The following is a 26,699-nucleotide window of genomic DNA, read 5'->3' on the forward strand; positions in this document are numbered from 1 at the left end:
CTGAAGCCCAGACCACCTCCCTTGAAGTTATAGTATTGTACTGCCATTATTATGACATGCCATGCGGTAAAGTTGACCCTGTGTATATCTATCTCCCCTACCAGGTTACAAACATGCCCTTTGAAGGTAGCACTTGTGTCTTATTCTTATCTTTGAGTCCTGCTCCATATCCATCTTCCACTCAGTGAATTACACCAAGTAGATGTTCAAAAATTAGTGTGAAATGAACGCATGAGTGATGGATGAATGGAATTTAACTTAAAGAGCAATTTCTTTAGCAACATCCGTGACAGCAGTGTCTTCTCCCCCACCGCCTGATGGACTCTGAGGGACCACGTCTGTCCTGGTCCTCACTTTATCCCCACCATCTGCACTATGCTAAGCACACCATAAGCGTTGGAATAATCATTGTATCCTCTAGAAAGGATTTCAGCGCATCAGGAATGGAAGAAAGCAAAACAATCCAAGGCCAAACGGAAGTGAGCTGCCTGGGCGAGGCTGTCGTACTGGGTGGGCGGTAAAGAACAGGAATCCCCAGGCGAACCCTGGGAACCGCGGGTGAGCGCGGGCGCCTGCCTCTCCTCCGAGGCGATAGGTGGCGCTGTGGCCGGCCGCGGCCGCCGGGTCTGCGCGGCGCCGCTCTCTGGACGGGGTGGGGAGTTGGCAGAAGGACCTGCGGCGGGTGCGCTTCGGCCGCCGCTCTGGCCTGGTGTCCTCCAGCGGCTGACTGAGCGCTCAGTGCGGCACCATGGGGAAGCGGGACAATAGGGTGGTGAGTACCCGGTGGGGAAAGCAGTGCGGCGGCGCGGGGCACGGCGGCAGGAGAGCGGGACCCCTCGATCCTCCCGGCTGGGCCTGAGAGTCAGAGGCGGCCTTGGGACCTCGAGCCAGGATACCCAGCTCCCCCTCCCCGCTCCGGCCCCAGACGCGCGTGCGCCGCGCACGAAGTTGGCGCCTTCGGCTCCCCCGCTCTCTTTTCTCTTCTCTCTAGTCTCCCTTTCCTCTACACCCCGTCAACCCTGCCGCACCCTCTGGCAGTGCTCACTGTCATCCTTCCCTTCCGCACTCGGGCCAGCAGTGCCCAGTTTCTAGAGCCCTAGGGTCCCCTGTACCCTCCTGTAAGTAAGTCCAAAGTCTGAGGCCCGTGGAGGTGCCGGGACTCGCCCCCCACGCACCGCGACCTGGATCGTGCACCCAGGTGGGACGGAGGCCATGGACGTGGTCCCTCCACCCGGGGGCCTGCAGGGCGCCCAATTCTAGCAGCAGTCGGGCTCGCATTTGAGAACTAGGATCAAAGCATTTGGCTTCGGGCCCCAGTAGGCTCTGTAAAGGAACGAATGGCCTGGTAATGTTGACTCTGGAGTCAGGCCCAGACTGGAATGTCAGTTCTGGTCCCTCGGGAGTTGGGGGACCTAGGATAAGTTGCTTTTCATCTTTGAGCCTCAGTTTCTTCATCTGTAAGAGGGGATCAGTGTTGCCCATAACTTTGCAGAATAATTGAGAGTGCAAAAGGCAAGGTGGCCGGGCGAGTGCTTGGCATGAAGGTTATTCTAGTAAATGAGATAAAAGAGATGCAGAAGTAACTAATAGCAGAAAGAGTAAGAAATACCTGTAAGTAAGAAATTCGAGGGCATTTTGACAGGCGGAAATGGGAGGAAGGCATTCTAGGTGGCTACTAGCTTGGTGTGGACAGCCCAGGTTATGAATCAGATTGAATGGGCTGTAAACAGAAGGGATTAGCAGTAAGCTTAGGTTGCAGCCTTACAGTTCCTAGGCTTGGCTATGATAGAGTTTTAAACCACTGAGCAGCAAAATGAAAAAAATAAATGCCGTTGCAGCTAATGTGCTAAATTTAATGAACTAGCTTTTTAAAAATTAAGCGATTATTTCCTTTGGGGTTAGGGGTGGGGGGAGACGGGGCGAGGTACAAAAAGAGCTTCACTTTTATGAAATATTTCTTGTCTTCAAAGCGTTTGTTTTAATTTTATATAGTCTTCATAATCAAAGATGTCTAGGAACCACAGTGGTGAACTTTGATTACAAGGTTAAGGAATGTTCTTTTCTCTTGCTTTCCTGACTCTAAGTCAGACCTTGTGGTATTCTGATTCTCATATAGTTGAAATGGTGTTCTCCTGGAGCATCCTTAGGTTTAAGGTGTTAAGAGTGTTTGGGCTCTTTAATGACCTTAGGCCTTAAATGCTTAGACATTACCGGACCTTGGGTACAGTTTTCATGCAGAGGCCTAAGATGTTTTGTTTTACTGGCAAAAGGTGTTGGTTTACACATACTTTTAAAGCATTTGAAAAAGTTTCCAAATTAGTTTCATTTACTAGAGCATTTTGATAATTCCGAGCTCTACTTATTACTTGGCATGTTGTCTTGGCCCCTGGTGGTTCTGGTAACATTTTATATGCACTTCAAAGGTTGTGGAAAGGAAAACAGGAAATTAAGAGGTAGAAGACAGATCTTCTCATTCAGTCTCCTCATTGCAATGGAGGAGGACATGGAACTGTTTAAACTGGGACCAAAAAAAAACCTTGGGTCATCTGATAACTTAGTTTAGTACGTCATAACTCTTGAATTTTTTTTTTTTTTTTTTTTTTTTTTTTGCGGTACGCGGGCCTCTCACTGTTGTGGCCTCTCCCGTTGCGGAGCACAGGCTCCGGACGCGCAGGCTCAGCGGCCGTGGCTCACGGGCCCAGCCGCTCCGCGGCATGTGGGATCTTCCCGGACCGGGGCACGAACCCGTGTCCCCTGCCTCGGCAGGCGGACTCTCAACCACTGCGCCACCAGGGAAGCCCATAACTCTTGATTTTAATTAAAATGAACATGTGCCTCTGAAAATAATGGCTATTTTTTTTACCTTTTTACATTGATAAAAATCATGGTTTTAGAGATGACAGAATTGCTTTCTAAAATGCCATAAATTTCAGGTTGAAGTTTTTGTAAAAATAGACTTTACTTTTTAGAGCTGTTTTGGCCTCAAGGCAAAATTGAGCAGGAAGTACAGAGAGTTCCCATATGCTCCCTGCCCATAGACATGCTCAGCTTTCCCTACTTTCAACTCCCACACCTGAGAGGAACATTTGTTACAGTCAATGAGCCTACATTGACACATCATTTTCACCTGAAGTCCTTAGTTTACATTAGGGCTCACTCTTGGTATTGTACGTTCTTGAACAGCTTTTTTTTTTTTTTTTTTTTACTGAACATTTTAATTCTTGAGATTTGTAAAGGGCACTTTAATTCGTGATGGCCACCCTTTGTGCCCATTGTTTTCCAGAAGTTTCCTTCGTGTTCTTTTCTGTTACTAAAACAGATGTATCCTCTAGATAAAAATAGGTAATCAAAGTAACAAATGAAATTCTGCGCATTTTGTCCTTAGCAGTTTCACTGCATTGCTTTTTTCCTAGCTGCCCACTTATATATTCCCTTGAGCTCAATTTGCCATCCTAAGTTTCAAAGACAAATCGTTTTCTGTTACCCAAACTCACGCAGCAGTTTGGAGCCACAGGCAGTTCTAGTTACATATAAGTATGAGTGTTTGCGTTAAAAGGGCATAGTATTTAAAGTGATTAAGTCATAGACATTTTAAGAAATTGCAGTTTCTTTATTTTGATTGATGCCCAGCCACCCACCGCCTAATGTTAGAAGCATTATTTTTCACACTTACGCGTAATAAGTGAAAGAGCTTTACCTTTGTGAAATACTTTTTTGTTTTTAAAACCTTTCTGTTGTGCACGGTAAAAGGAGCACTGTTGCTTAATAATTATGAGCACAGACTTTTGCAAGGAGCTTGTAAGATGTGCTTCATAAATATTGCTATTATAATTGAAATAAATAATGGAGGTATTTAGAGTGGTTGAATTTTTCTCATTTTGTTTACTATTAATATTATGGCAGTGTTTGCATGTAGTATTTTTATTTTTGTTTTATAAAGGTAATGAGTTATTTAAAAATTTTTTCTCCATTGTATGAAATGATGAAAGTAGACGTCCTCGGGCTTCCCTGGTGGCGCAATGGTTGCAAGTCCGCCTGGCGATGCAGGGGACACGGGTTTGTGCCCCGGTCCGGGAAGATCCCACATGCCGCGGAGCGGCTGGGCCCGTCAGCCATGGCCACTGGGCCTGCGTGTCCGGAGCCTGTGCTCCGCAACGGGAGAGGCCACAACACTGAGAGGCCCACGTACCGCAAAAAAAAAAAAAAGAAAGTAGACGTCTTCCTTTACATTTTGGTGCACATGCATCAAAAACTTTTTTTTAATTTATAGCTATTTATTAAAATGGTATCTTTTTTTTTTAACTTGCTTTTGCTTTTCACCTGAGAAATTTTGGACATCATCTTTTTAATGGTTACATAGTATTTCATTTTGAGAATATAATTTATTAAATGAATCTCAAATTGACGGCTATTTGGGTATTTTCAGTTTTTCCTATTTTAGTGATAACAGTTTTAACATCCTTGTATATATTTACAACTTTGAAAATAAACAGTTTTTACAGTTTTAAACTTAAAATATTTTACTATTGAGTACTGCTAAAATTATGACATGCTACTAAAGAAATGAGAAGGTGATAGATGATAGATGTTATAGTTTTTAAAGTGATGATCTTAGCTTGCACATTGTACTTGCTTTTGGTTATGATGATTGTCAGTGTCATTGGTTGGGCCAGCAGCTGCTCTGTTGTGGCCTCTGTTGGTTGTCATTTCCACATGAACTGATTGAAATTCTCAGCGGAGACAGTTGAATGAAATATTTGAGGGCATAACATTTGATGTAAAAAATAGGACTTTATGCCTCGGTCTTAAACGTTGCATTTGATATCCACATGTAGCCCTGATTCTGTCAACATCCCTGACCATAGGAGCTCTAGCATTCATTCCTGCCAGTAAGAAAATTATATTAAACGTTTAACTTTTTCATCTCAAGTAAGTAGGCAGTATCCAGTTAAGTGGAAGTACTTCTCGGTATGTGTTGTTTATAGTGGTTTTATATCGTTTATTCTGCCAGAGTAATCTAGAAATATATAACTTATATTTGTTATGAAGGTGGGCAATTTTGTCATTTTTAAAGATATTGTTAAATAAAATGCAACAGATGCATTGTACCCTTCATACCCTTCAAAAATAAATAAATAAAAAATAAAATCGGGCTTCCCTGGTGGCGCAGTGGTTGAGAGTCCGCCTGCCGATGCAGGGGACACGGGTTTGTGCCCCGGTCCAGGAAGATCCCACATGCCGTGGAGCGGCTAGGCCCGTGAGCCGTGGCTGCTGAGCCTGCGCGTCCGGAGCCTGTGCTCTGCAATGGGAGAGGCCACAACAGTGAGGCCCACGTACCGCAAAAAAAATAAAAAATAAATAAAATAAAATCAACCTTGGTAATAGTCATTTTCAACCAAAATTCTTTTTATTTATAAAGTAGAAGAGTTTTTTTTGTTTGTTTGTTTTTTGCGGTACGCGGGCCTCTCACTGCTGTGGCCTCTCCCGTTGCGGAGCACAGCCTCCGGACGCGCAGGCTCAGCGGCCATCGCTCATGGGCCCAGTCGCTCCGCGGCGTGTGGGATCCTCCCGGACCGAGGCACGAACCCGCGTCCCCTGCATCGGCAGGCGGACCACTCAACCACTGCGCCACCAGGGAAGCCCCAAGTAGAAGAGTTTTTATAAATGTTGACTTGAATTAAATTTGGAAAGCTGAATCATAGGGTCAAGAGGTTGAGACTGAATTAAAGACCAGATTTGTGAATTCTGTTTAATAAAGCAACACCTCTTTGCTAGACACTGTCATTAACAAAGAAATATTCTGCTTTATTTTGTCTCAGTGTATCTTGGGGGAAAGTGTCTAAAAATGTGTTTTACTGCTATAGTAAGTGTAGTATACAGAGCATAATATAATTTCTTTGGTTTTTTATTGTACAAAAATATGTATAATGAAGTTCACCATTTTAAGTGTATAGTTAAGTGACATGGAGTACATTCACAGTGTTGTTCAACTATCAGCACTGTCCATTTCCAGAACTTTTTCATCATCTCATACAAGAAGCTCTGTACCCATTACACAGTAACTCCCAGCCCCTGGTAAACTCTATTTTCTGTCTCTATGAATTTACTTACTCTAGGTACCCCAAATAAGTTGAATCATACAATATTTGTCCTTTGGTGTCTGCCTTATTTCACTTAGTATGCTTCCAAGGTTCATCTGTGTTGGAGCATGTATCAGAATTTCACTCTTTTCTAAGGCTGAATAATATTCCATTGTATGTATATATCACATTTTGTTTATCCATTCTTCCATAGATGGACATTTGGGTTGTTTCCACCTTTTAGCTGTTGTGAATAATGCTGCTATGAACATGGGTGTACACATATCTGTTTGAGCCCTTGCTTTCAATTCTTTTTCAGTCCTACTTAGAGGTGGAGTTTCTGTTTAACTTTTTGAGGAATCACCAAGCTTTTCCAAAACAGCTGCACCATTTTTTATTCTCACCTGCAGTGCTTAACTGTTCCAGTTTCTTCACATCCTTGACAACACTTGTTGTTTTCTGTTTTTGATAGTAGCCATTCTAACTGGGGTGAGGTGGCATCTCGTTGTTTGGATTGCATTTCCCTAACGACTCGTGACATTGAGTATCTTTTCATGTGCATATTAAGACATTTGTAGGGCTTGCCTGGTGGCGCAGTGGTTGAGAGTCCGCCTGCTGATGCAGGGGACACGGGTTCGTGCCCCGGTCCGGGAAGATCCCACATGCCCCAGAGCGGCTAGGCCTGTGAGCCATGGCCGCTGAGCCTGTGCGTCCAGAGCCTGTGCTCCGCAACGGGAGAGGCCACAACAGTGAGAGGCCTGCGTACCGCAAAAAAAAAAAAACAACAACAAGACATTTGTACATCTTCTTTGGAGGAATGTCTAAGTCCTTTGCACGGTTTTGAATTGGGTTGTTTGAGGGGTTTGTTGTTGAGTTGTAGGATTTCTTTATGCATTCTGGATATTAACCCTTGTCAGATATATGATTTGCAAATATTTTCTTCCATTCTGTGGATTGTCTTTTCAGTCTTTTGATAGTGTTCTTTGATGAACAGATGTTTTTAATTTTGATGAAGTCTTGTTTATCTATTTTTTATTTTGTTGCCTTGCATGATTTAATTTTTGATGTTAACAGTTTGTGTATAAAATTGCTCTCAGCATGGCACAGTATTTCCTGAGATAGAAGATATAGTAGAATAAGCAATGAATTTAGAGTTAGGTCTTCTTTAACTTCTTTGGAATAGAGTTTCTTCATTTACCATTGTGCATAATATTATTACCCTCAGAGCTTTATTGGGCTTTAGGAGAAAGCACTATAAAGCCATCTTAGAGTAAGAGAGAGGTGTCATTATTACTTTCATCAAATCTCTGATAAAAACACATTTTCTGTGAAAGAGCAGTATTATCTTCCAAACTTATGAGGCTTAATAGAGCATTAAATCTACTTTTTGCAATGAAAAGTTGGTTAGTCAAATTGTTCATGCTTAGTTGGACATAGTATGCATTTATAATAAAGATTGCTTTATGAGTATGCAAATGTACTTTTGTGTTTTCAGTGGTTATTTTAATGGAGTTAATTTTTGTTTTTTCCTCAAGGCCTATATGAACCCAATAGCAATGGCCAGATCAAGGGGTCCAATCCAGTCTTCAGGTCCAACGATCCAAGATTATCTGAATCGACCAAGGCCTACCTGGTATTTGTTAAACAGTTTACCTATATATAAGGTTTTCATAAATTTTTTAAAGGTTATTTTTACAACTTTTATTGATTGCCAAGCAGCTGCTAGATACATAATTTTTTGAAGTGGTATTTGATATGTGCTTTGTTTTGAATGTATAAAACACATGCATGAATGTAAAGCAAACATTTGAGAACCCACCACCCAATATAGCTAAAGCACTGCCAGAGAATCTTTTATACCAAGCACATCTTTATGTCTTAAAAGAGACCTTAACCTTGAAGTGTTCTAAGCTATTTAAAATGGTAGGTTTGAATAATTTCGCCCTTCCTCGGGGTGTAACTAGGTGTTGAGAAAGATGACTTTAGACCTTGTTTCTAGTTTTATCCACTGGCTTTTCAAAGAGTTAGGATTTCCCATTGTAAAAGTTCTGTTTTAAAGTTTTTGTTTGTTTTGCCCTTGTTGAGTGGCTCTGAGTTTTTGTAAATAAAGTATCATAGCACTTACATTATTGTTTTTTATTATGTCTTATTATTAAATACCCATATTCCTGAGGTAACATAAGGCAAGCTTCAGAGTTGTTAACTTTGGACTCCTTCTAAGGGCCCCTGATAGCTGGGCAACTATAGTTGAAAGTTGTATTTACATACAACAGGGAATCCTTCCTTTGGGTTAAATAGGAAGTAAGCTGTGTCTGCCTCTTAGAATGTTCTTGAGTGCTATTGTCTATTGTTGCAGCATACCAAAAAATAAATTACCTCAAAACAAAGTATATTTTATATTTAAAATTGGGGTGAAGGGATAAATTTTAAAGGGGAAGTGTCTAAGCTAGTGGATTACATATATGGTCAGAGGTCGCCAAGAGAACCCTCAGGTTGGGTAATTGCTAGAAGGACTCACAGATAGTCGTACTCGTGGGCAAGATTTATTATAGTGAAAGGATAGCATCCATAGTCAGCAAAGGAAAAAAGTGCATGGGGTGAAGTCCAGGGGAGGCTGGATGCAGGCTTCCAAGGCTGCTTCTGTGGAGTCATACAGGATGCATTTCATTTCCTTAGCAATGAGTTGTGATAACACATGTGAGGTGTTGCCAACCAGTGTGATTCAATGTGTCCAGCTTTTTTATTGGCGACTGATCAGCCTCTGCCTGTCAGGTGCCAAAATTCCAGACTTCCAGAAGGAATGAAGGTGTTCATATAAACTATATTATCTGTATAGACAGGCACAGTAAGCCACTCTTATCAGGGGGTAGTACCAAAATCTAAGTTCCCAGGTGCCAGTCAGGGCTACTCGTTCTTAAAAGCAGGTACATTATAAAATGGGTGATTTAGAATAGACTATAGTAATTCAGTCATGTAGACCTTAACTCACCCTGACACTGAAACTACTAGCTTTGTGACCTTAGGCAGATTTTCTTACCTTCCTCGAGTTTTAGCTTCTTTATCTCTAAAATGAGGGTAATAATACTACCTTTTCTCACAGGATTGTTGTGAGGATTAAAGGAAGATGTATTTAAAACAGTGCCTATTGTATGGAAGTGCTCAAATGTTTGGTGTGTTAGTTCTTATAATCCGTGTTTAGAAGGGAAGTGACTAGTGTTATCTGGTAGGCTTTATTATGATAATTGATTTACAAGGACGTGAACAAAGAAATTTAAAATGTAGCAGCACTGGAACTAGAATGGAGGTTTATTAGGATATTAAGAAAAATTTATTTATGAAATTTTTGTTGCCTTGTTTGTAAGCATCCATCTCGAATTTGAATTGCTTGAAAACTTACTTGTACATTCTATTTTTTTAAGGGAAGAAGTGAAAGAACAACTAGAAAAGAAAAAGAAAGGCTCCAAGGCATTGGCTGAATTTGAAGAAAAGATGAATGAGGTTTGTAAGTTGTGCCTTTAAGAAAAATAATCTTTTTCTTATAATAAACAAATGAAATCATTTTTTTTAATAAACCAAGAGTTTGGCCCTGGCTCTTTAGGTTAAGGGTGCTCTGTATTGTAGAAGTGTTTTTGTTTTATTGAATACGGTTTGTGTATGTCTGATTTCTTAAAAAAAGAAATAGAGAAAAGCCATCTTACAGTAATTTAAATCATCTTAAGTTTTCTGAATGTTAGGTTCTTCCCTTCTCTCCCCTTATCCCCAGTTCCCCATCTTACCCTGGGATTTCCATGGTGATGTTTGCTTGTTTTGATTACAAGCATATATGTAGTATTTCAGCCACAGTATAGATTAATCAACTTTTATTGTCTGGAAAGAGAATCTAACCACCGCTGTTAAAAAGAAAAAAGTTCTCAGCCTCAGTAATAATACCTACTCTTCCTTTCAATATACAGTAAAGAACTCCCACTTCATAATATCCTCTTTGAAAGGAGCTCGTAGAGGCTCCTTTGGTGACAGGGTAAAGGATTCTGGCACCTGCAGTATCTTTTGACTGTAATTAGAGGCTGAGATGAGAGCGAGGTAGTAGAGGATGGAAGGAAGAAAGTAGTGGCTGTCTCTATATTAGAAGGGGATAGGCAGCCTCTGATGTGTTTATAACTTTTCTGCAGAACTGGAAGAAAGAACTAGAAAAACACAGGGAGAAATTATTAAGTGGAAGTGAGAGCTCATCCAGAAAAAGACAGGTAATGCCATTTTTAGTTTATTGCTATTCTTAATCTCAGAGTTGGGTTTTCATAATAATGCTGTGTACTACTATTAATAGATACATTTGAAAACACCACCTTATTTAGATTTGTACTTGTATTTGTTTGCTTTTAGAGAAAGAAAAAAGAAAAGAAGAAATCTGGTAGGGTGAGCAACAGTTTTCCATTTTTCTAAATGTTATAATCAAGAGCCTACAAAAAAAAAGTAAGAATAATTGATATAACCTGTATGCTAACTCTAGATAAGTCAAGGAACCTGGAGGTCCTTTGGTAGTTACGGGTGGTTTTGTTCTATTAGTGATAATAAAAGAAAGGTGCCAACCTCCTTATAACCTAGTAACTCCTTCATTACTATTAAAGAGGGAAAATTGACTACTGTTGCTACATCTGTTGTTACTCTGTGTGTGTGTCTGTGTGTGTGTATGTCTGTGTATGTGAGGGAATGTGAGATTTGACATTTTAGTATTTAAGTCATGAATATGGCATCTGTTTCTCAGACACTAGATTAATTTCGTTAAGTATTTGAGAGACTTAGTAAAAGAAAAAAATTCCTGCATCTCACAAGCTTTAATCGTTTTGTGCTTGGTCAAGTATTCATCTTCTTCTTCATCAAGCTCTGATTCTTCCAGCAGTTCTTCAGATTCTGAAGATGAGGTAATGTTTTCCTGTAATGACTCATAAAATAATATCTCTGATATCTTTAATGACAAGTGGAAACCCATTATGAAATATCTGTTAAAAATGTTTACTTCCAGTTTTTGATTAATCATCCATAACTGAGAGCGCTGATATGAATAAATAACCAGATATTTAAATATTGGTAAATGTGTTTTTTAGATTCCTAAATTTGTCTTGTTCATTTAAAAATATGAGTAGAAGAAATGGATTTAAAAATCAAAAATTCTGTTTTAGCTAAGAATTACATGTGACTCATCACTTAACATTTTTTAATAAAACAAAGTGATGTAAGTTACATTTTAAATATTAATTACTAAGTAAAACATACTTACACGCTGGTCCTTTCATTAAGTTTTGTTCATTGATAAAGTTTTGATGTTAATAAAATGCAGCGATTATAATTTTGAAACAGAAAGCAAATATTTCTGAAATGTTTCATGTAGGATAAGAGACAAGGAAAAAGGAAAAAGAAAAAGAAGAGCCGTTCCCATAAATCTTCTGAAAGTTCCATGTCAGAAACTGAATCAGACAGTAAGGTAAAATCATTTAAATGAGCAATATCTTGGATAGCAGACATTTAATTAGGTTCTTCTTTTAGTTCTTCCTGTCTTAAATTGCTCTCAGTTTAGAAATGTGATACTGTTTTTGTACTTTGATGCTCTGTGTCACTTAATTGATGTACTTAATAATATTGTACATAGGGCATTTAATTGTTCTCTAAGTACTTTGACATATAGGTCTCCACGTCTCAGCATTGTTATGACAGCTTTTTTTTTTTTTTTTTTTTTTTTTTTTTTGTGGTACGTGGGCCTCTCACTGTTGTGGCCTCTCCCGTTGCGGAGCACAGGCTTGGGACGCGCAGGCCCAGCGGCCATGGCCCACGGACCCAGCCGCTCCGCGGCAGGTAGGATCTTCCCGGACCGGGGCACGAACCCTCGCTCTCTGCATCGGCAGGCGGACTCTCAACCACTGCGCCACCAGGGAAGCCCTATGACAGCTTTATGATAAAGCATGGCAGACATTATTTTTCCCATCTACATAAAAAATTTGTAGTGCAGATGAAAACATCTTGCTTAAATCATACGGATCGTATTAGAATTGGAAGTTGAATCTATCTTCTAATATCTGATCCAGTGTCCTTTTTACTATACCTAAATCTGTTCTGTACGATCCAGAATTGTCAGATGCAATTAACTCTCAAACATTAGTGGTCATAAGAAATACATGCAGGTTATAATAAAAATGTGGATTCTTGGGCCCTATCTCCAGAGTCTGATTTAGTGAGTCCGATTAGGATCAGAAGTCTACGTTTTAAACAAATGGTCCCTAGGATTCTGATGCGGTGCTGTCCGTGGGCCACAATTTGACGAGCACTGTCCTGGGGTCCCAGGAGAACAAAGCAACTATTGATATATGGTTGTATGGCAGATATCTACTTGCCCTACTGAGACTTCTTTTGATAAAATGGCTGGCATATATAAAGTATTCAGTAGATGTTGGTTTTGCTTTTTAAAGCCAAAGAGCCAGTCTAATGATACTGATAGCTAACATTTATAGAATGCCTACTATAGATTGAGCCCAGTTCTAAGCACTTCACTTGTTAATTCAATCCTCTCAACACCCCTATGAAGTAGTTTTTTGTATATCCCACTTTATGGATAAGGAAGGCTCAGAGAGGTTAACAGCTAGCACTGAGGGATTCAAAAGTAGAAATTCTTGCCTCCCTACTTTATAAGGAAGAGTAGGGAAATCAGATTGATGTCTGAGCGTGGTGTGAATTAGAACTTCAGTGCATATGATCACTACAGGTAAAAATAAACAATAGCATAAAGTCTTATTTTAAAATAAACCCTGTGGTTATACAGATAACGTCTGTTGTTTTAGGTGTACAGAGATTTGATATACAGCCAGATAAATGAAGAAGTCTCATTCCCTCATAAGCACATATATACACAACCTGTATTTCTCCCATATTTTCAGAATAAAATTCTGGAAATAAACTTTTTTCAATCATAGAGTAAATCACTTTTTTGGTATTTTTGTTCCTTCTGTCATAATGCTGTATCTTTCACATTTAAAATTGATATATATATTTTTTATTTGTTTAGGATAGTTCAAGAAAGAAGAAGAAGTCAAAGGATGCAACTGAGAAAGAAAAGGTAATTTATACTTTACAATGCCTTAAGATACTTCATTTATTTCAAGAATTGCTTCAAAAAATTAACATTAAAGCATTCCCCTTTTTACCTTAAAAGATTTCTTTTGCTTATTGGGTTCATTTTTGAAGGTAAAAGATCAGAAGAAGCTTCCTGCAGAGAATTTGTATTTGTGTAGATAAATGTATTATCTCCGTTTAAAATTCAAAATAATGAAGATTTTAAACATTTCCTTATTTTCCTCAAGTCATTTTAAAGAAAGTCCTTTTAATGAAAGAACATGGACTTCTGTTTCAAATTGAGTGTACCATAGCTAAATTTGAAAACTTTTTTCTACTGTAAGTAGATGTTTTATCTTCATTTATAGCTTATCTATACTTAATGCTTAATTTATCCCTACCTAAGTTTCTGGTTTATATTTTTAAATCTTTCTGATTATTAAAAATAAAAGCCTAAAGAAAGCAACTACTAATAAAAGGAAAATAAAGACCAGTGTCACTGTATTTTATTCAGTCTTTTTATATCATTTCTTAAAAATTGAGGTGAAATTCACATAATATGCTATTAACCATCTTTAAATTACAGTTTGGTAGTATTTAGTGTATGTACAGTGTTGGGCGTTGATCACCTCTCTAGTTTCAAAACTTTTTCATCATTCCATTAAAAACAACCCATAGTCATTAAGTAATCAGTTTCCTCTCCCCACCCACCCCCAATCCCGTGATAGCCTCTAATCTGCTTTATGTCTATGGATTTGTGTATTCTCGATATACCATATAAAGGCAGTCATACTATATGTGACCTTTTGTGACTGGCTTCTTTTACTTAGTATAATGTTTTCGAGGTTCGTTCAAGTTGTAGCATGTATCAGTGCTTCATTCCTTTTTATGAATACATATAATATTCCATTGTATGTATATACCACAATTTGTTTATCCATTCATTCATTGATGGACATTTGAGTTGTTTGTACCTTTTGGCTAATGTGAATAATGCTGCTTTAAATATGCATGTTTCTGTATGGACATATATTTTCATTTTTCTGGGGTATATACCTAGACGTGTTTTTTTTTTTTAATCAGTTTGCAAATAAAAATCCATTAACACACTAAAAAAAGAAACCATATTGACAAAGTTGGTTTAATTAATTCCAAGGATTCAAGGATAAGAAATTTATTAATATAACTTGCCATATTAACTGGTCAAAGGAAAGAAACCGTGTGATTATTTTAATAGTTGCCAATAGGGTGTGATACAATTTCAACAGAACTTCCTGATTTTTCAAAACCATTATAAAATAAGAATAATTTGTTACTTTCATGTTTTAAAAAAAATTGTAAAACTAAAAACTGGCAATTTACAAACATGAAATACTAAAACAACTGCACTGTGATTTTTGAAGTACTTCGAGATATACAAAGTATAGAGTAATATACACATATATAAAAAATAACCCATATGCATACCAACTAGAATTAACAGATGGTTTAAATTTTGTCATATTTGCTTCAGGTCTTGTTTTATGGGAAAAAAAGAAGTCCCAGGCACTTTCTCCTTCCTTAGAGACAGCTGTTTCTGAAATTACAGTGCCTCCTTCCCATCCATATTTATACACTTTTATTAACATAAGTATGTGTTCAGAAATAACTTAGAGTATTTTGTATTTTCAGAAGGGTGTCACCATGTTTCCTCTGAAGCTTGTTTTTTTCTCTCAAAATTACTGTTGACATTTATCCTTGTTGATACTCTCAAGTTTGTTTCTTTGGCTTATAATATTCCATTATTTTAACTCACCACAGTTTTTATCTCCATTCTCCTGTTTGTGGACATCTAGGTTATTTTCATTCTTCAGTAATGCAAACAGTGCTGCAATGGCTATTTGTTATCCATTTCTCCTTTTCCTTAAGTTGTCATTAATTTTCTGAGGTATACCTGGGAGTATAACTTCTAGGTCCTAGGATATACATACGTTTCACTTGTCTACATTTTGCTTACCAAAGTGCTTGTTATTAATTTACATTTCTACTAGTAATGTATGACAGTACCCTTGTTCCTTATACATACTTGTCACACTGTGAGACCTCTCTTTTTGCCAGTTCAGTGTGTAGAGATGTTTCAGCCCCTTTATTTGTTTATTAGCCATTCAGATTTCATTTTCTGTGAATTACCTATTCATGGTCTTTGCCCATTTTTCTGTTTGATTGTTATTAATCTTTTTGATTCATAAGAGTTATATACTTTGGATGCTAATCTTTCAGACAGGTAGTTAACATCTTTTGGTCTATAGCTTCTGTTAATACTGTTTAGGGTGTCTGTTACAATCTCACATGGTTTTAATTTTCAGTTATATGTATCAGTCATTAGTTTTAGCTCCATTTTTATTTTAAATTGTTCTGAAAGTGCTAGGCAATGGAATACCTAATTAGAAAATATAGTGGAAGAAAATATTTCATTTATGATAGTAACAAAAAATATATAGGAAAATCTTAAAGAAGTGAGCAGGACTTATTTGAAGAAAACTACAGATCTATTCAGAAACGTGAAAATTTAATAAATGTTCCTGGGTATGATTTGCTGTACTAGAAGTTAAAACATTTTTCATATGCTTTGATGAAAACAATGTGGTATGATCCAGGAATAGAAAAACAATGGAACAGTGTAGAGTCCAGGTAAAAATTTGTAAGTATTTGTGGAATCTAATATATGATAGAGATGGCATTTCTTGGACCAAAATGACTAGCCATTTGGAAAATATAAAGTTGAGCACTCCTTAAGGCCAAATAAATTCCAGATAAGTGAAAATTTTAAATGTATGAAAATGCAACTAGAGAAAGACATGGGTGAGTATAACATTGGTATGGGAAAGGCCTTTACCTCAAATCTCATGAACTTTTGACCACATAATTCAAATTCTAAATGGCAAATAGACATATAGGTTATAAAAAATAAGCTATGAACAAAGTTTAAATATAATGAACAGACTAAGAAATACTACTAGGAATACATAAGACAAAAACTTGATCTTCAGTAATTAAGGGAAAGAGAATACCTCACATACACATAAAAATAGGTAAAACACATGTTGAGGCAATTTTTAAAGAAAATATGAACTATATTCTAATAATCTGAGATTGATATGGCTGATAAAAGAATCTGATGAAGAGGCTTTTTGGTGAAGTGTGATTCATAAATGAATGAAATAAACAATTTTGAGGGTTATGGGAGAGTGAGAAAATCATTTGCATGAAGGCTGCTTTGGTCTTTGATTTAGTCATTATTATTAGATAAAGATTTTGCCCTCACGTACCCTTTACTATATTTCAACTTTGTTTTTAATAGTGAGGAACTCATATGCCTGCCCTCCAGAAGGAGATAGGTTAAGTAAATTGTGTTATCTACTTTCAGTGGTATATACTTTCAGTGAATGTCAAAGGCAGCCAAAAATGATGGTGTAGTTGGCATGGAAAGATACTGTTGGGTGAGAAGAGTGGGTTCCAAACAAGTATTTATGTAAAATTGTACATACACAGAGATGTTTCCCAAAATTCCCGTAGTGGGATTTTGGTGAATTTTCTTAAAATGAACATTTATAATTTCTACCAAAATAATAAAGCTGTTTGCAGAAACAAATCACCTGTAATCTACCACATATATCATCACTGTTTATTTCTTTTCTTGTTTGTTTATATCTTCAAAATTGGGTTCATGCTATGTAAAAGTTTTATGTCATTGTTTTGTGTAAGATTAAGTGGTGAGCATTTTTTCCTTTGTGTGATTTTTGTTGTTATGAACTACTTCATACGTACTGATGAAGCATGTAGAAAAAATAAAATGACAACCAGCATATTCACTATGCAGCTTTAATAAATCTTAACATTCTGTCATATTTGCTTCAGATGTTTTCAGAATGTTTTATTTCTTTTTTTTGGTACTTTATTTTTTAATTTATTTATTTTAATTTATTTTTTGGCTGCATTGGGTCTTTGTTGCTGCACGCGGGCTTTTCTCTGGTTGTGGCGAGCGGGGGCTACTCTTCGTTGTGGTGGGCAGGCTTCTCATTGTGGTGGCTTCTCATGTTGGGAGCACAGACTCTAGGTGCACGGGCTTCAGTAGTTGTGGCACACAGGCTCAGTAGCTGTGGCTCGCGGGCTCTAGAGTGCAGGCTCAGTAGCTGTGCCACAGTAGCTGTGGCACATTAGTTGCTCTGCAGCATGTAGGATCTTCCCGGACCAGGGATCGAACCTGTGTCCCCTGTATTGGCAGGCGGATCCTCAACCACTGCGCCACCAGGGAAGTTCCCAGAATGTTTTATTTCTTAAAAAATGTTTTATTTCTTAAAATATGTATTTAAGCCCCTAAGTACTCCTCCCCAGAATTATACATTTTCTCATCATTAAATACTTAGAGATTAAGTTTTGTTTTGTTTTTTAATGTGAATTTAACACTTTAAATGCACTAAGGGAACTACCGTGCAGAGACCTTCTTAGGCCATCACAAATAATTACCTATTGATTTTCTTTTCTGTAGCACTAGGCCTGTCTGATCCAACCCAGGCTAGAAACAAAAAGAGTTAAACTGCAAAGGACCCAAATCTTATACCATATGTTTTCCTTAACTCTTTAAAACTTCATCATGTATAATTAAAGAAAATAAGGAGGATATTACATCTAAATGGATGTATAGGTATTTCTTTTCAAGTTATTTAATAAAAGCATTGCTTTATTGGAATTAGAAACTGATTCCTGATAATTGTCACCAATTTTAGACGTTTCTAAAATGAAAATGAATAATTTTTGTGATAATTGGGAAAATTCTTAAATAGAACTTAAAAACGTAAAATTCGTGTGGCATGGTATTATATCTCAGTCGGCGTACATGTATTTCTTTTTCATAGGACGTTAAAGGACTCAGCAAAAAAAGAAAGATGTATCCTGAAGATAAACCTTTATCATCTGAGTCCCTGTCAGAATCAGATTATACTGAGGAGGTAAGTCTATAATCAAATCCATTTTCTTTACTTTAAAATATTTAGTTATTTGATTTAATAAATATGAATTAGTAAAAAAAAAATTTCATAAGATATTTGATTTACTCACTTTTCTAATTTGTAAAAGAGACACCGTTTCAGAATAAGTTTTGTATTTTTATAGAAGATAGTAATATGGCTTATATTTTGATAATCATATTCCCAGATACCTTTCCAATCTGAGATCTTTTATTTTTACTCTTCTAATGTTTTCTTTTTACTACCATTTTGATGACATGAAAGATACTGTATAGCATGTACCATATTAAAACCCAAGCATTCCCTTGTTTTCGTTTGGCGCTACTCTTTTTTTTTTTTTTTTGCGGTACGCAGGCCTCTCACTGTTGTGGCCTCTCCCGTTGCGGAGCATAGGCTCCAGATGCGCAGGCTCAGCGGCCATGGCTCACGGGCCCAGCCGCTCCACGGCATGTGAGATCTTCCCGGACCGGGGCAGGAACCCACATCCCCTGCATCAGCAGGCGGACTCTCAACCACTGCGCCACCAGGGAAGCCCCAGCACTACTCTTTAGGGAGTAGAAAGGTGATATGGTGGAGCAGAAATGTTGACATGACCTCAGTTTTCCTATCCATAAAATGAGGGAGTAGAATTAGGTAATCTGTACAGTCCTTTTCAGCTCTAATATCTCTGTCTTAGATTTTGTATTCTCTTGGAATTAGAGTCCATTCTTAGTTAATTTAAGGCTTATAAGTTATCTTTGAAGTATTTCTCTGCTTGGACTTGATTTCCTCATTTGTAAAATAGGACCTCTTGTCCCCATTTGTAGCAATATTTTGTAATACTCCTTTAATGAAGTTTGTAGCTAATATAGACTACCTGTACACATTTTTATATTAGTATCCCCTAAAGAAATAAAAATGAATACAGGAGAATAATATATAATTTTATAAAATTATATTTCGATGCATAAGTACTTGTGCCTAATAACACTAGAAGACATAAAATATTAAGCTGTGACAAAATTCAGTCTGTAGCAGGTACGTTGACCTATGCCCTTCAAAAGCCATACAATAGCATTGTCACCAATGACATTTTCCAAAATGGTGGACAATTCCCAGTAAAGCTCTGAATGAAACAAAATACAGTCTTCCCTCTATTTATATGATATAGCTATTCTGGGACATCCACTGTACTGTCATCCTTCGATATCTGCAGGGAATTTGTTCCAGGACCCCTGTGGATACCAAAGTTCACAGGTGCTCAAGTCTCTTACATAAAATGGCATAGTATTTGCATCTAACCCATGCACATCCTCCCATACACTCTAAATTATCTCTAGAATACATCTAATACTGAATACAATGTAAATGCTATATAAATAGTTGCTGGCATGTGACAGAGTCAAGTTTTGCTCTCTGAAACTTTGTGCAATTCTTTTTCCCCCAAATATTTTTGATCCGTGGTTGGTTGAATCCATGGGTGCTGAACCCACGGATACGGAGGGCCGACTGTATCTTAAAACCCAGTACAAAATACTTTGTGTTCATATTGTAATAAACTTAGATTTTATATTATAATTGGGTCCATTATATGAATGTCAAGCAGGCTATTCTAAAGTTACGTCCAGGCTCCCTGGACATTGCCTGACTGCACTCCCTGTCCTGGCCCCACCCCCTCAGTCACTGAGATGACAAGAATAACCACCAGAAACAAGGATTGCATTCTCCAAGTTCTTTCAGGAGAGAGCTACCGCTCCTATTGAAAGTTAATAGTCTTTAATGCTTCTGTGTTCCATTCCTTCAGTCTATTTTAGTTTATTTGTGCTATTCTTAGTTACATTTTCATGTATTTAACATACAGTAACCTAGCAGATAAACCAAACGATTCAATATATTGGCAATTTTTCTACTTTAGTATTATATTGTATTAATTATGTTTGTCTTAATATAAAATATGTTACATTTGGATTTAACATTAATACACATCAGCTTTAGCAACTTTGAATTTAATGTAAATCCAGTGTATCACACTTTAAAATATTGAAATAGGGGCTCCCCTGGTGGCGCAGTAGTTGGGAGTCCGCCTGCCGATGCAGGGGACGCGGGTTCGTTCCCCGGTCTGGGAGGACCCCACATGCCGCGGAGCGGCTGGGCCCGTGGGCCATGGCTTCTGAGCCTGCGCGTCCCTCCGTAACGGGAGAGGCCGCAGCAGTGAGAGGCCCGCGTACCGCCCAAATAAATAAATAAATAAATAAATAAAATATTAATGGGGTAATAATTGTTACTTGAAAAGATTTTTATCAGTTCATTGATACTGAGTACACTATATATATAAAGCCACCATTTGTTAAACACCATAGGTAAAAGAAACACCTACTGTATTCCAGGCGTTCCCCCTTGAGGGTGGATATTACCTACATTTTACAAAGACGATGAAACTGAGGGTAATACATAGCAGAGGTAGGGTTCAGAGCTTGGTCTGTTTTATTTCAGAGCCCATGTATTTTATCTACTGTACCTCACTGCTGTTTTTAGGTGCTGAAAGAAAATCTAAGAGAAGCCCTCTAGAGATTTAAAATTTTAATTTTCTTTCCTTTAAATGTTTTTCATTGAATCCTCATTGTGATATAATAGAGGTTTGAGGTACAACAAGGCATTGAAAATGTTATTTGATTGTCAAAAAAGGTTTTTTACATAAAGGTATATTAGTGAATGAAAAAAAATGCCTTGGAAATTACATATTTATCTTCTGTTCTCCACAAAAATTTTAATTTTGTAGGTACGAGCAAAAAAGAAGAAAAGCAGTGAAGAACGAGAAAAAACAACAGCAAGTATCACTTATGTTTTTACATGACAACAGTATAGCTGTTTTTAATATAAAATTAGTCATTGTAAAGCATGATTGCACTTACTAGAACTAAATAAATATTTATTGGGAAAGGTGTGGTGTTCAGCAGCTTCACTTAATGAGTTGGAGAAAATTAAATTGGCTCAGAAGAAAGGAAGTATATCCTGATAGCAACATCTCTGTTTCATTTTCAGTATTTTACTGTTAGAAATGTAAGCTTAAACTATTTGACTTTCTTAAGCTGTAACAGGAAGTATGAGAGTAAAGTATGGTGATTCCCTCCGATAGTAGATACTTCGATAGTAGATACTCTCAGATCTGCCAAACCTGGTAATAATAGAAAAAGGCTCATGAAGCACACGCTGCAATGAAAAATAAGCAGGAATGTTACAACATAAATGATTCACTAATAAAGGTGATTCTTTCAATCATTTCTAAAGCCAGCTCTGCTATTATGCAGGTTGAGAAGTAGAAAGAGGAGAGTAGGAAAGTGGAAGTGGTATCCAATGAGAAGCAGACCAACCTAGAGAAAGTCTGTAACAAATTATCAAGGAGAAATGCAGATCATATCAGCAAAGTAATTTAGGAGCACCCACGTAAGTGTGGGCTATGGCCTTTGAAGGCATTTTCTTAGGGAGGAGTAAAAGAAAAATGAGAACAGCATCATTTATAGGTTTGAGAGTAACTGCCCCTTCCCAGAATGTCCCTGACTCTTAAAACGAGGGTCCTTCTCTGAGAAGGTTCACCTGATAATGTGTGATTCAGAAATAACATTTTATATGCTTCAAGACCAAGGAGACATTTAAGAGACTTTTTTCCTGAGAGGGAAAGTAATTTGGGTGAAGACTGCATCTTTGGTTCAGATTATTAAGACATAAAGTTAATTTTGGATAATTCTAATTTATATTTGCATACTTTACTGTTTCATGCATTCAGCTAGCATGTATTTATTAAGCTTCTCTATGCAGGCACTGTTCTGTCTTGGTAGAGCTGTTATAATGGAGTACGAGATAGATAAGAGTGTGACAAATGAGAGGCTGACTCAGGGAGAGAAAGCCTCTTTGAGGACGTAAAATTAAGCTGAAATCTGATTTACAAAAAAGAGCCAACCATTAGAAGATGAAAGATAGAATATCCTAGACAGAGAGAAGAGCTCAGGACCTATGGTGGGAGTGAGCTTGATATGTTTGAAGAAGTGAAAGAAGGTAGGCTTGGCTTACACGTAGTAGATAAAGAGGATAGCATGTAATGAGGTTGGGAAGTAAGCAGAGGCCATATCACAGAGCACACTATTTAGGTTTTAATCAAAGCAAACAGGTAACCTAAATTAACTTCACATTTTAAAAATATTTTGGCAGAAGTGATGACTGGACCTAAATGAGGAATGCTGTTGTTTGTATTACAGTGGTAGTGATGGAGATGGACTGGCATGATGGATTTGAGATATGTTTTGGCCTTAGGTGGTAGGACTTGCTTGGTGCTTCAGGGATGGAGAGTGGAGTTAAAGAGTAGAGTCAGGGCTTCCCTGGTGGCGCAGTGGTTGAGAGTCCGCCTGCCGATGCAGGGGACACGGGTTCGTGCCCCGGTCCGGGAAGATCCCACATGCCGCGGAGCGGCTGGGCCCGTGAGCCATGGCCGCTGGGCCTGTGCGTCCGGAGCCTGTGCTCTGCAACGGGAGGGGCCACAACAGTGAGAGGCCCGCGTACCGCAAAAAAAAAAAAGTAGAGTCAAAGATAGTTTAGATTGTTTGGCTTAAACAAAATGATGAATTAGTGGTGCCATTCACTGAGGTGGTTGAGAAAGGATTTGGAGGGGAAAATTAAGCATTTTTAATAACTAGCATGGTAGAGCTAGTAATAAGGCACTTGCAGTCTTCAGTTTAGAGCATAGGACTGGATATAAAGATTTGGTCTGTTAAGTGGTATTTAAAGCATGTTACTGGGAGAGCATGTGGAAAAGAAGGGAAGGAAGCCCACAAAGGTTGAGCAGAGGAAGAAGAACTAGCAAACAAGGTCTTTGTGATAGAAGGAAAGCAGCAGAGTGAGGTGTCATGGAAGCCAAGAAGAAAAGTGTTTTAAGAACAGAGTGGCCAACTATCCTTTTATGAAAAAGTATCCTATACCCAAAACTTATTTTTAAAAGCCCAGATATAAGATTTTGGACTCTCTAAAAGTCCCTGCGTACCTGGGCTCATAATGAAAAGAACAGTGAAAGTTTGTTAGAGTCACAAAGTAGTAGAGGCCTTAGGGAAGGCTGGGGGTGGAAGTTCTAATAGATAAGGAGATGGAGAGGAAGTTTTATTTTTGCCACCCTTATATGGCTCTTGCCTTTTCTTTTTACTTTCTTCTCCTGAATATCAACAACTAGTATATTATTTGATACTACATTTCCACATATCTGTTTCTAAAAGTTCTGCCTTCTCTTTTACATCAGAAAGTCAGGAGAGCCAGGGTTCAGCAGAATTTAGCTTCCTTTGTCTAGTCACAGTATGACTACTTTTACTAGGCCTCAGTGGCATTTTCCTCTAAAAACCAAGCGTCCGTTTTTCTAAGCTAAATATACTTTTCAACTGTACGTCAGTATTTTGTACCAGATAGTTGTTAACTTAATAATTAAAGTAACGCTACCAGTCTAAGCAGTACCTAATACCTGTTCCTATTTACTTAAAAGTAGCAGGTTTAATGTATTTGTTCTCTAAAAGTTATCATTTTAAAAACAATTGTGTTTTGCTGTGGTATGACGATTCCTTTGCAGTAACTAAAATTATTTCACCTTTAAAAATTAGATAACATGAAGTATAACAGTTGATACCATAATGCAGTTGAATTTATTTTCTACAGGAAATTTTGTTAGAAGCTACATTAATGTGCTACTGACTTAGAGTTTTCCTTATCTTTTGAAAATTGACAAGCACTCTCTTAGTCCTCATACAATATTACTGAGACTTTTTGAGAAATGTTTTCAGTAGCCTACTTGTTTGTGTGGATTGTTAGAAATAACTATACATAGTAGCTTAGAAGTACCATGGTGAAGTTGTTGTTTTTAATTTGCAGATTTTCATGTAGCTATGTCTTAACATGGAACTATCTTTTCAGGAAAAAACAAAAAAGAAAAAGAAGCATAAGAAACACAGTAAGAAGAAGAAAAAGAAGGCTGCTAGTTCAAGTCCTGACTCACCATAACATTAAGAAGAATCAGGATTCACTTATAAAGAAAGTGCAATGTCTAAGGAAATTTCAACTGTGAAAATTATGACATATTTACTAAAATGCATGAATTTTCTTGTTTTTAGAATTATTCCTGGACTGTCAGTAGCCACTCAGATGCCGCTGTGTGAAAGGGCCATAATTGTTGCCTGCTGCTTGAACATCTGTTTTTTTCTCTTCCAGTGCTTAATAACTGGGAGATAACACACCGCAGTCATACTAGTGGTTAAGATATTTGGGAATAAAGTTAATATTTTTAACTAGAAGTATCTAATGATAAATCAACAGAAACAATCTGGATACATCATTAAGATGTAATCAGAGATGACCAGATGACTCTAGTTAACATTTTTGAAGTAGGGATTACGTTGATGTTTCAAAATCCTTACTCTGTAGATAAGCATATTTTAATTTTTTCCCCTTGTATACTTTTGTTTACCTGGGGAAGGAGCTTTTAGGGGTGGGGGTGGGGTTTGATATCACTTCAGCTAGCAGAATAGCGTGCCTTTATCCTCACACATCTTATTTTTGTGGACACAGTAGCCATGCTTCATGGGGAGGTCAGGGCCGGGTATGGCAGTCTTGCCCTTTACTGAGCTTAGTGACATCGTTGGACTCTGTCGTATGCTACTTTGAGTGAACCAGAGAAATAGCCTTTTGCAGCATGAGGATGCCCCAAAAGCTCTGGGATTTACCTCCACTTCAATAATACTGAATGTTTTTTAGCATTAGAATGTGTTATAACATTTGAACTAATTTTGACTACACTTTGGCTTTGAAAAGGAATCATTTCAAATGACACTGGTACTTTTTGAACTTGATAGCTAAAGATTCTAAAATGCATGTTTTATACTGTTAGGTTTTAACCAGTCAGGAAAATTTTATGTAATCAGTGATAGTTCCTTATTTTTTGTATGAGTTTTGTTTAGGCTGTAATGTTTAGCTTTTTATTAACTCCTTATTCTTGCTATTCTAAATTCCTTATTGTGTTTAACAGCATACTTGCCAAGATATTTAGCATGTAAAAAGCAGGTTTTTGATGTGTTTTTTGTTGTTGTTGTTTGTTTGGTTTTTTTTTTAACAGCTTCATATTGAAGCTGAGACTTAACCATAAATAAGTTGAGTGACAGGCCTGGTATGCTGTGTCTTGTTACACAAAACTATTGCCAGAATCTTAGTAAATATAACGTTTTAAAGGTTTGTCTTTGTATATTCACAATGGATTATGACAAGTTAAATTTAAGTGAGAATTACATATTTGCTTTTCCTGTGTCATATTTTACTAAGATTTTGTGCCTCATGTCTCCTGCTGAATTGTTTACTAGTAATGTTAAAAAGAATTGATAAATCATTTTCACTTTACATTTTTATATAACCAGGTAACATGAAATATAATTTGATGTACAATTTTGCCTGTTACAGAGGGTGTGCTAATTATAGTGGTATATGCACAAAACATTTTGGCATGACAAGCTGAATAAATAGCTATTTTACTTAAAAATAGCTGTGTTCTTATCAGCTCCCTTTGAGTCTCAAGTTATAAAGATTAAGGAACACTGCTAGGTGTTAAGTGCTAGGTGGATGTCATGTCCCCAAGTTTTTAGCCATAGAATATAATACATTTCTTGGTAAATTTTACGCTTAAAGCTTCATAATCTTTCCTAATAAAAGAAATCTATAAGCTCTTGAGTACACAGCAAGTTTGGGAGACATTTTTTTATCCAAGGAGAAGTTCCTAGAATTGTTCGTGAAAATGCTAAAAGATAAGGTTATCGGGTTATCTGTTAATCAGTTTTGCCATGACATAAAAGTGTACCTTTGCAGACTGGTCCAGTATATGATGATTATGTCCCACTAGAAGCAGCAGTTCATTTTATTAAACTGGAAAAGAAGGTGATTTGGCAAAAATCGTATTCTTTCCAGGTTGTGTTGACTGCCTGGGAAACACCTTTTTCATTATTCTTCTTGTGGTAGCCTTAACAGTTTTCTAATAAGGTATAAAAAGAAAATTTGACCAGGTGATATTATGTGCAAGTTAATAACATCTCTTTCTCCACCAAACCACCCTTTTACTTGAATAATTATATACTAATTTTATAAACACAAAGCATGTTATTTGGATAATGATGCCAGGGTAACTGCAACAAAATTGATGAATGTCTGAGTAGAAAAATTGAATTTATACCTGGTGCTACCTTTTTCTGGTGGTTTTGGATTCCGTGGGTTGCCCTTAGTATGTTTAGGTGTTTTAAATACTCTAAGAGTGTCTTGAATTTATTTTATCCAGAGTATAGATTCGTATTCCTCCAGTCAAGATGTGTTAAAAGCCTATTGCCTAATTTTCTTTAATTTTACAGAGAACAATAGACTAGCCACTAAGAACAGTTATTAAAAATTGTTAATTTTCAACTTAAAATCTATGAACGTTTGGTATTTCCTTAAACATTTGGGGAAACTTTGTTTTGTTTTTTTTCCCAGTTGT

At 37.3% G+C, this 26,699-nt stretch overlaps 1 protein-coding gene across 1 annotated transcript; it reads left to right on the forward strand.

Moving 5' to 3' along the window:
• Window positions 1-733: 733 nt before the first annotated feature.
• Window positions 734-26,633, forward strand: FAM133B (family with sequence similarity 133 member B). The gene is made up of 11 exons (XM_081243424.1): window positions 734-772; window positions 7,616-7,713; window positions 9,500-9,578; window positions 10,250-10,324; window positions 10,461-10,493; window positions 10,937-10,999; window positions 11,467-11,559; window positions 13,132-13,182; window positions 18,074-18,166; window positions 20,943-20,990; window positions 24,107-26,633. The coding sequence occupies exons 1-11, from the start codon at window positions 749-751 to the stop codon at window positions 24,191-24,193; spliced, it is 744 nt and encodes a 247-aa protein (XP_081099550.1). The 5' UTR covers window positions 734-748; the 3' UTR covers window positions 24,194-26,633.
• The last annotated feature ends 66 nt before the right edge of the window (window positions 26,634-26,699 follow it).

This window comes from Mesoplodon bidens (assembly GCF_964165515.1).
Source record: "Mesoplodon bidens genome assembly, chromosome: 9".
In the NCBI taxonomy this organism is placed as follows: Eukaryota; Metazoa; Chordata; class Mammalia; order Artiodactyla; family Ziphiidae; genus Mesoplodon; species Mesoplodon bidens.

What these genes read in the sequence shown, in the direction of transcription:
- FAM133B (XM_081243424.1), top strand. Translation starts at nt 749, where the DNA reads ATGGGGAAGCGGGACAATAGGGTG. An exon ending in AATCGACCAAGGCCTACCTG is followed by an intron (nt 7,714 to 9,499) that starts GTATTTGTTAAA and finishes TATTTTTTTAAG; the next exon opens with GGAAGAAGTGAAAGAACAAC. An exon ending in AAACTGAATCAGACAGTAAG is followed by an intron (nt 11,560 to 13,131) that starts GTAAAATCATTT and finishes TTATTTGTTTAG; the next exon opens with GATAGTTCAAGAAAGAAGAA.